Source organism: Synchiropus splendidus, chromosome 1, assembly GCF_027744825.2.
Source record: "Synchiropus splendidus isolate RoL2022-P1 chromosome 1, RoL_Sspl_1.0, whole genome shotgun sequence".
NCBI lineage: Eukaryota > Metazoa > Chordata > Actinopteri > Syngnathiformes > Callionymidae > Synchiropus > Synchiropus splendidus.
The window spans coordinates 47118853-47128720 of record NC_071334.1 but is presented as its reverse complement, the minus strand read 5'-3'; the positions used below and the strand labels follow the sequence as shown (position 1 = coordinate 47128720).

General features: G+C 42.0%; 2 protein-coding genes across 6 annotated transcripts in view; one reads left to right on the top strand and one right to left on the bottom strand.

The window, feature by feature from the left end:
- The first annotated feature begins 923 nt into the window (after positions 1-923).
- ptges (prostaglandin E synthase) lies at positions 924-3302 on the top strand. Its single transcript, XM_053872169.1, has 3 exons — positions 924-1322; positions 1391-1473; positions 2562-3302. The coding sequence occupies exons 1-3, from the start codon at positions 1215-1217 to the stop codon at positions 2809-2811; spliced, it is 441 nt and encodes a 146-aa protein (XP_053728144.1). The 5' UTR covers positions 924-1214; the 3' UTR covers positions 2812-3302.
- Positions 3303-7064: 3762 nt separating this feature from the next.
- garnl3 (GTPase activating Rap/RanGAP domain like 3) overlaps positions 7065-9868 on the bottom strand; it is a 73123-nt gene continuing 70319 nt past the window's right edge. For 2 of the 5 annotated variants that reach the window (XM_053870695.1, XM_053870730.1), the window contains one exon: positions 7066-9850. In XM_053870695.1, the coding sequence (XP_053726670.1) occupies positions 9688-9850 (163 nt within the window). In that variant the 3' untranslated portion in view covers positions 7066-9687. Of the gene's footprint in view, positions 9851-9868 lie in introns of all 5 variants that reach the window. The other 3 variants (XM_053870721.1, XM_053870713.1, XM_053870705.1) reach the window with 2 other exon arrangements.

The window sequence follows — 9868 nt, the reverse complement described above, 5'->3', positions numbered from 1 at the left end:
GAAGCAAAAAAAATCTCAAAATTTTTGTTCGAACTCCGATTTGTTCCAAGTACAAGACATTTGAAAACCGAGGTACCACTGTATTTGAGATGTAAAAAATATAGCTTTTTTAAATAGGGAAATGTGTTAATATATATTTCATTTAATTTGACTTAATCATGCTCAGTTGAAATAATGAATATCCTAGCGACGGAACTCCAGGTAAAACACTATTTAAATATAAATAATATTATAAATATTGTAATACATAATATTATAATATAATTTTTAAAAAATCAAGATTCATCTCAAATTATCTCAAGGTACAAAAATACTGCTAAAATTAGTCTTTAAAAAAGAAATTCCGAAGGAAAACACATGAAAAAGGATAGAACATTTTAGAAAATGACAAAAACAAATGATTTCATGTTTTATTTCAAATTCTAAACTTTACTTTCTAAAGTTATCCACAGCTATTCAGAAGGTTAAAAAACTCTTCCAAAGATGTATGAACTTTCCACCATTTACAGGAAGGTACGGACGAACCAATGTGGTCACTTCTTCAGTCCAGTCAGATCCAGTCAAAACTGCCTGAATGGGCAGTTGGTTTTTTTTTTTTAAAGGAACCGAATAGCAACGTTTCCACTTGACCCAAAAATGGTAATCCGTCAAATGTGGTCTTCTGATGACTTAATAATTCATGATAAGAGTGAATAAATCATCACTGACCTACGTGACTCTTTTGACTCATGTTGAGCAAAAACGGACTCCCAGGGAAAGTCATTTATTTGGCAACACGGAGCCACAACCCATGCAGACCAAAAGTCGCTGACTCACATAACTTTCTTATTGACTAAAAACCTTTCGTTTGTTGAAATTGTTTAGGTCAAATGAGGTCGCCATGTGTTTGTATTTACATTTCTACTTACGAGAACCGCCATTTTGGATCTAGATTTTCTCTCTCGCTGCGATTTAATGCGCCTCGAGGAAGTAATTCTTGCGCGCTGAGACACTGGTCCCGTCATATTCAGAAGGTGAGAGTCATGACTGGACCACGGCAGTCACTCTCTCACCTGCCGTGGCTGTGATGCTGGAGTGAGCGAGTGGGCGGAGGCGGGCTTTTAAGACCGTCCTCTCTGGAGCCGTCAACTATCGCTTTCAGTGAATTCCACACATCGCTCCGCTCCGCCACCCCGGACTCGCTGCCTCTCTTTATTTTATTCATTTAAAAAGTCATGATTAGAAACGAGGTCTTCTCCTGTTTCGTCTTCTATGCAGTCCTTCTTGTTTTAAAGATGTACATTATTGCGATTATAACCGGACAAGTCCGGCTCCGTAAAAAGGTAAGCGTTTCAAAATCCTGCCAAGGTTCGAATAAATTCCAGATGAAAACGAACTATTTCCCTTGAAGGCTTTTGCCAACCCTGAAGACGCGTTGAGACACGGAGGCTTGCAGTTTCACAGAGTTGATCCGTATGTGGAGAGATGCCTGAGGTGAGGAACACGTTTGCATGCTTTTATTTTGTAATTTTCCCATACTATCAGTCGAGTTTGGTACTTTTCCCTGTGTCAAACGTCTAATTTCCGTCAACAGAATCTAGATTGTATTTTGAAGTATCTCAAATACAACTTATTTTCAGACATTTCTGTGTAAAGCTGGATCGATATTCGTATAAAACGCATGTGTAGTGATCATCAAATTTGCCTTTAATAAAAAAAAAAAAAATCAGTTTCCATTGATACATACAAACCTGTTTGGTGGCTGTATTCGAACGTGCCACATTTTCTAAGAAATCAATATTTCCAACTGAGAATTTGAACTTATCAACTTGCTTTGCCAGAACCTTGTTGGAAAATGTTATTAAAAAGGGATCAGAAAAGTGCTGCGGCAGATAAACAGAGGCAGAACATAAAGTGTTTCCAGTTAAAAGACTTCAGGTGCAAATATTTGTAGTACTTGTTCGAAAGAGGATTTGTAGTCTAGACTTGGAGCCCTCGATAAAAACAGTGGAATGAGTCACCGAAGAAGCTACCAGGCGGGTTTATAGTATTCTAAATCTGTTTAAACTGAAGTGATTGCACTCCAAAAACATGATAAAGTATAGTCGAATGAGAAGTACCAATACGTGAACTGATATTTACAGCAGATAAATGAGTTGCAACATAGCACACTGTATAAAAACAAAACTGGAACCACAAAAAGTTGAAATCCAGACATGCTTTATTAAAAAAATAAAAATAAATATATGCATAAATAAACAAGCAGGTGCATTTTCTGTGCTGTTGTGTGGTGCCATATACCTGAACATTTGATAAAATGCTACCCCTCCTCTGATATGGATTGGAATAGGGTTGAAAGGTTCAAAGGTCATCCCAACATCTGCATTTCACAAATCCTTAAAAACACTATGTCTTCGCCTGTGTGTAACCAACAGCTTTGTTTCAAAGTATCTGCAATTGTACACAATTCTAGACGATTGCCAGGCTCTGGTGACATTACGCTCCTGAGTTTGCTGATGATTTTCTACTCCAAAAGATGAGCTCTGTGAATGAACTTCCTGAATCTCACGTCTGTCCTGCAGGGCTCACAGAAACGACTTGGAAAACATCCTTCCCTTCCTGTTCGTTGGAGCCGTCTACACCATGATTGGCCCGTCGCTCTTCGCGGCCCGTTTACACTTCCTGGTCTTCTTCGTAGCCCGGGTCCTGCACAGCGTCGCCTACCTTCTCGCCCTCCCGGCACCCACTCGCTCGCTGGTCTACACCATCGCACAGATCCCCTGCGTTTCCATGGCACTGCAGGTCCTGGTGGCGGTTTGTTCTTTTGCATAAAGATATCACCGGGGATGTCAAAGGACTCTGGCAGTGCAATACAAGGAACCAGACAGTATTTTTATTTAAATATTCAAATGTGATTGTGGAAGTAATTTGAAGTAAACATCTCAAACTGAGTTTCCATATGAAGGCCAGGGCTGATTTGTACTTGAAACTAGTTTTTTTTTTATTGGAACATTCGGACGCACCCCTGAAGTGTTTTCACACAAACACAGGCCCCCATTCATGCAGAAGTCTGTCTCCTGTGTGGTCGTGTGTTGTGTTAACATTTGCTGGCAAAGCAAAGTCAACAAACGTGCGGCCACGACGTGTGAACTCGGACAATGTGTTTCCTGTCATTGCTTCAATCCTTTTTTTTTCTATGTTAAAAGTACTAATTTATGATTCAAATATGTGTCTGTTGTCTATTTCTGACGGGGCCTCACTTTTGTGTTTGTGCATGAGAAAGTCTGCGGCAAAGATCCAACATTCCTGCTCCGGTTATGTAATTCCCACAGCCGTGTTCGCTGTCATGTTTTGAGGGGCCGGGTGAAGGGGCCCATTAATCCCAGATTGTGGACATAAGAAACTGCCAGTCTTTGTCACTGCAACAATTCAAATTTAGTTCAGAAACAGCATCGCAGAACCAGAGCTCCTACCAGTGATGACTTCAAAGAGCAGTGTGGGACATTTGAGGCCACATTCGATACAGAGGACCAACAGAGTTTTACAGGACTCCTGATGCCTCCTTTGCATCTGTACTGGGAGATAAAACTGAAAAGGAAACTTAATTTATTTAAGAATGAGTATAAAACTGTTATCACCACTCGCCTGAAACAGTGCCTTTATATTGACTGCTTTCACATAGGGTTCACATACACTGAGCTGGTGAAGGTTCATGGAACTCTCTGGAGTTTGAACAGTCAGATCAGCAGAGAGTGCAACTTGTAGAAAATCAAAGTGGTCCAAGACTGAGGCACGCCGCAAATGGAGCACTCAGTCCTGATCTATTGAGGAAGATTTGTACCAGCGTCCTGTGTGCCGGGGTTTAATTTAAACCACAATCCATTTAAAGATTCTCGATGTGTCTAAAACATTTCAAAATCTACTTTCAATTCTGATGCATTATAAGGTCCAAGAAATACTCGCGGAATAACGGAAAAGACCAAAAGTTACGAGAAAGTTACGTTTCGGTTGAATCATAATGAACAAAAACGCAATACACAAGACAAAAATAGATGCCAGTATTATAGTTTTACTCTGACTCCTGGAGGGCCACATAAATATAGACAAAGGGTCGCATTTGGCCCCCGGGCCGCACTTTTCCCAGGTCTGATCTAAGGTGATTATATGAGACTGACAGTGTCAATGCTTTGAGATCATGCAGTTTTCCTTCATAATAAGGAGGAGCCAGGTCATCAGTGAGAGGTTAGAAGTAGAAGCACTGGCCCTCAATGAAGCTGATGGAGCTCCAGTGTGAGTCTGGACCTCTCTGGTTCATGCGTGGAGGAGGACCCAAGAATGACAGCACTAAGTTAAGGAGGCCTTGTGTGAGGAGAGACCGTAATGGACCAAGAATTTGGGAGGTGAAGGGGGGGGGGGGAAATGGGGAAAAAACAAGATGAAAAAACAAAGTTTGATATCATGAACTGATGGGTGCTAAATCGATTCAGAAATACTTTCACTGCCTGCGAGCACAGGAGGTCGATGTCAAACAACAGCGCACAATAGGAAATTTAACAATCTCAGCTGAACGCCAACATAAATCTCAGCCCTTTTTCTCTGACTTCCTTTCCCGGCCCTGGTGTTTTTCCTACACGTGATGACTAAACTGGGACTCACGGGTGGGCGTCCGCAGCCTAATCCAGTTCTTTCACTGCATCCACAGAAAACATGCAATCTGAAGAGAAACGTAAAACCAATGACATGCCAGCGACAGGGGTGTGTCTGCTGACTGTGTGTGTGTGTGTAGGCAGCAGGGTCGCCTCAACCTGCCTTCCTCCAGGGCAATGGGAAACACAGGCTCTTACTTTTGTCTAACACACGCACCGGAGCAGGAATGCAGCGGAGAGGCTAATATTTTACTGAGCTGTAAAACCCACTCCGTTTTCTTTGCCCCCAGCTCTCAGTCCAGCTGGAAACAGCAACAGATCTGACTTGGTGTCGCTCCTGATTTGTCCAGAGTAATTTGCTCCGTAAACAACCAAAGTGAGTCTCATGCCGGATCCGTTTGCTTTTCTCACACACTTGGACACTTTTATTCCAGCAAACATTTTAAATTATGAGCTTTCAAACGACATCCCTGATCAAAGAGATTACAGAACTCGGCTTGTATTTGTCACGAGACAAAGGAACCGGAAATTATGTCGGATCATTTGAGGCTGCTTGAAACCTGGTTTGCCCAGATTATGGACAGAAAATCCAGCAAGAGCCAAGCGGTGGATTGTGAATATGAAGTTGATGATCCAAAATGAAGATTTGGTCCTGAGGTCCTTGTGACGGTGCATGCTGGCAGGAAGGAGTGTGACTGAATGATGCCACCAGATTCTACTCAGAGCCAGCCACTTACTCACGACCCTGTCTCCAGTTCCAAGCTTCCTCCCTCTGAGTTCTTTGTTTTAGAAAAACAACTCTCCTGAGAGGCAGCTTTCCTGGCTGAACTGAGGTTTGACCTGAGTCAATGGGGATATGAGGCATTGTGGTAGGCCACAGAGTGAATCAGTGACTCAAAGGAAACTCAAGAACTGTGGACAGTTCTTGAGTTTCACAGTTCCTCAGGCCCTCAGGAAACAAGGTTCTTTTGACACTGAATAGCAATGAACAAAATGCGATTAGGACTGAATGTCACTACAATGTGCGAGAAAGCCACATTTGAAAAAGACAATTTAAGCTTTATTCTATGGATCAATGTAGCACTCTTACCTGCCCTTCACTTTACGATACAGTTGATTTATTTTTTCTGCATGTGTATTGTATGTTATGTGTGTCATAAACTAACAAACTAATATCAAATTGTGTGTTAACTTGCCTGCTGGGGGCCCAGAAAGCGTATAAGGAGGGCCGTTTCATGGAATTAGGGGGCCCCAGGCAAAGTAGGATACGAGGCTATGCCACCTCCATCAGAACCCATGTTAGGCATTCGCAACATCATGATATTAAACATGATGAACACATCTCTCAATTCTATTAATAATATAATACAGTGGGGGGAAAAATTAAATGTATTTATTGTTTCAATTAATAAATACATTTGAAAAATGTAGGCACAAATCATGTACATTGAGCAACAGTGTGGTGTGTGTTTGCCATATTTACTCACAACAGAATCGTTGCAGGATTGTTCCACGAGTTACATTACTTCCTGTCCATTCAGATTTCACATTTTACAATACACAAGGTGCAAATGCCACAAACAAAATAAATAACCCCAAATGTGAGGACAGTGGTACCTCGGTTCTCGACCACAATCCGTTCCAGACGGCCGTTCGAGAAGCGTTTTGTTCGAAATCTGAATCGATTTGTTTCATTACAGCGAATGGAAAAAGAAATAATGCGTTCCTAGCCTTAAAATAGGCTTTTGTAGGAGTGAATGTAGAGTGTCTGCTGCAGGTGTGCTGTTCCTCTATGTGTGTGGCCGCTGCATGTGGGAGGGGTTGCCGAGTGAGTGACGTCTCTCCAGAAGTGAAGAGGTGCCCGGTGCGTGTCCAGCTCTGAATGTGCGCTTCTGTGCAGTTTGGCTGTGACAAAGTCATAAACCAAGTAACGCTCTGTCCCAGACTCGCCTCATCCCTGTCCCAGCTCCAGCCCACAACAGGACATCAAACCCTGGAGTGCGCGCTCCAGCCTCGGAGGTGTGGAGAGCGAGCACCTCCCCTGTGACCCTCTACCACGGTCCAGTGCGGAGACAGGAAAGGTTTTACACCTCAATATGAAGAAAAAACAGTCAGTAAATGTAGCTAACGGGACACGTCTGCATACAGAGGCTGCGTTATACACAATAACAAAGTGCGTCGTGGGTCAGCTGATTGCACATTAGGTTTTTTTCTGTCTTTTATTGGGGGCGTTCGAGTTCTGGATTTACGTTCGAAGTCAGAAGCAAAAAAATCTCTAAATTTTTGTTCGAACTCCGATTTGTTCGAAGTCCAGGACGTTCGAAAACCGAGGTACCACTGTAATTACTTGATATAAAATAATTACACCCGAGGAAACATCTCAGTTTGCAAGCGAACTTAGCATACAGCTAAATTCAACCATAACAACTTGACCTTGATAAAAACAGCAAAACTAGCATGATCCAAGTTCTTTTAGACACTAATAAAGTTCCAAACCAACAGTACGATGTTTCTTGCATGTGTGTACACTTTATATTTTGGTGTACTGATTCTGGGAACAATAAACAGACCCACAGTTCAAATTCCATAAATATTTATTCCATATCAATGAACAGAATCAACTACTTTCACAGCAGTGGTCTACAGCACTTGTTTAAAATAACTGCTCAAATAATATTTATAATAATATAGTTTAGTTTCATTTGAGGCCACATTTGATACACAAACATTTACAAGTAGTACTTGGCATTTAAAAACGATGGCGATACAATATTTTAAGACACTTGGTGTTTTTTGTTCATTTTCTTCTTTCATTTTGATATCACAGAAAGGTTCAGCAACAGTCAAGACAGTAAATATTAATACAAAATTAACAAACAGGTAGAAAACAAAAATAATGGGGAGGTAGAAATAAACATGAAGGAAGGCAGGATCAAGAGGAAGAAAACAGTTGAAAATGTAAATGTATCCTTTCAATGCCTCCTTTTTCTTTGTCCCTTTTTAGTCTGAGGTTCCTTATCATGTCGCAGGAGAAGAAGCAGGACCTGGGAGCTGCAGCGTTGAGGTTTGCAGTCGCCACAACGGGGCTCACACACCCATATATGTTTACAAGAATTACCTCAATGTGCCAACAATAAAACTGCAATCATATATTTCATGATGTTTAGGAGGGTTATCATTACTTTGCTGATGTCGACCTTGGTTATAAAGGGTGAAACTGCCGTCCGCTTTTACTTTGTCTGCTTGCATCTTTTCCTTTTTGTGTTACATTCAACCACACAACAATGGCGAGATTGTTGTGTGAACAAGAATGATGCTGCAATCCAGTTACGTCGGAAGTCGGATGTCCGAGGTGGGAATGGCGTCACGGCCGAGTTCAGCACATTCCATTTACCAAGGGAAGACACTCCATCGACAGTGTCACAGGCATCGAGCATGGTTTGCATATACAGCATGAACATTTAAAGTTACACGACAAAACATTTCCATACATATGCGTCGAACAATACTATGTATCCAACCAATATAGAGAACAAAAACAATTCTTAAAGTCAAATACACTCAATATTACAGGAGCTCTACTCATTGTTTACACTCCGAGCTGCCATCTTGGATCGCGAACTTCCGACTGGGAAAATCCAATGTCAAGTGGGAACGTCCCAGTTCCGAGGACAACTGGAATGCAGCATTACACTGCCCACCTTTAACTACTGGAAGCCAATTTTAGCATGAAGCATCTCAACACAAAGTACACACTGGTTTTTCTCCTTCAAGAGCAGACACGCATCAAGCTTATGGTTTTTTTGTTTTTAATTTCCAGATTAGGTGTTGACGGTTGTGATCTCGGCTAGTTGAACACTGTGCTCTTCGATGGTCGCGAAATGTACACGCAAGAAATGAGGATGACTTCAACTTTTTTGAGCCAAGGCAATGCATTTAAAGCTTTTGATGTCCACACAAACTGACCAAAAGGCCAGGTTTAGCAAGTTTGATGCATACGTTCCATACAAACTGAAATAGAAGTGTGGGGACAAAGCTGGTCAGTTGCACTCCCTAAATGCCAGAGGCAAATGAAAATGAAATATAAAATATTATAAATATCCCCTCACATGATCCTCTTCTACATTTAAGTAAACTCTGTGAAGCTTCAATAATGTGAATTCCATCATCCATTTAGCTCTGCTGAGATCGCATTTTCCCGTTCCACTGATGAAAGATAAACATTATAAATCTTGAGCATTAATAAAGAGGTTGTAGTTACCAGATTACATTTGGAAAAAATCTCTGCATGCAAGAGCACGTCTGGTTTGCGAATTTCAACGCAGGACAATGGGGTCTGATCGACGATCCAAACAGAAAACGCTTTCAACTGTTGGTCAGTACAATATTTGGTGAGACGTGACGTAAACAAATCTGGGTTTTACGAAATGTAATGCACATTGAGTCGACTTCCAACATCACAAATCAAGTACAGAATGACCCCTTGCATCCGCCAGAGGGCGCTGTTGCAGCATTGTTATGCGCATTCACACATAGTTGGTACGGTGAGGGAGATGGACACGGGAAAGGGAGTCAGAGCAGGTGCAGCATCAGGGTGAACCCAAAAGGTTTTGAAGATTCAGGTGTAACCTGGACTACAATCATGGCTGCTTCAGTCAGACACCAGGTGTCAGTGGGGGCTCTCAGGTGCAAGTTCACTGGAGGATTGTAGGAAATGGCACTTGAGCTGTGACTAAGTCCACAAGCAGAAACAAACATGACTGTATATGGAAAACAATGTACACCATCTTCATCATGGGAGTCGTGTGCGGGCAGTCACATGACACGTGTTTTGGGAATGCAGTTACATTCTGGTCCTGGACTAACACATGAGACGCGCCCACCGAAACACCTCGTCTACAACCACCTCTGCTGTTAAGTGGGGGACACCCAGGATATACATATAAGTTTCTATATATATATATATATTGATCTATATTTATACAACTTATGAACAAAAGATAGAAAAATAACCACTGAAGAGGGAGGCAACAGAAAATGAAAGCAGAGAATGTGATTGTCTTCACTTTAGGTCCAGAACATCTTCTTCGAAGGAAGTGGAGGAAAGTCCGAAGACACTGGTGAGAGAGGGGCTCTCGGTTCGCAGCACCGCCTTCTCTGGCTCCGCCTCCAAGCTGGATGAACAGAAGACTTCCACCTCTGCGTCAACGGACTCGGACGCCGACCTGTTGAGAGGTCAGTCG

Bases quoted from the DNA above. Each gene is read 5' to 3' on its own strand.
- ptges (XM_053872169.1), top strand. From the start codon at position 1,215: ATGATTAGAAACGAGGTCTTCTCCTGTTTCGTCTTCTATGCAGTCCTT. The intron at 1,323-1,390 runs GTAAGCGTTTCA...TTTCCCTTGAAG, and splicing joins AAGTCCGGCTCCGTAAAAAG to GCTTTTGCCAACCCTGAAGA. The intron at 1,474-2,561 runs GTGAGGAACACG...TCTGTCCTGCAG, and splicing joins TATGTGGAGAGATGCCTGAG to GGCTCACAGAAACGACTTGG.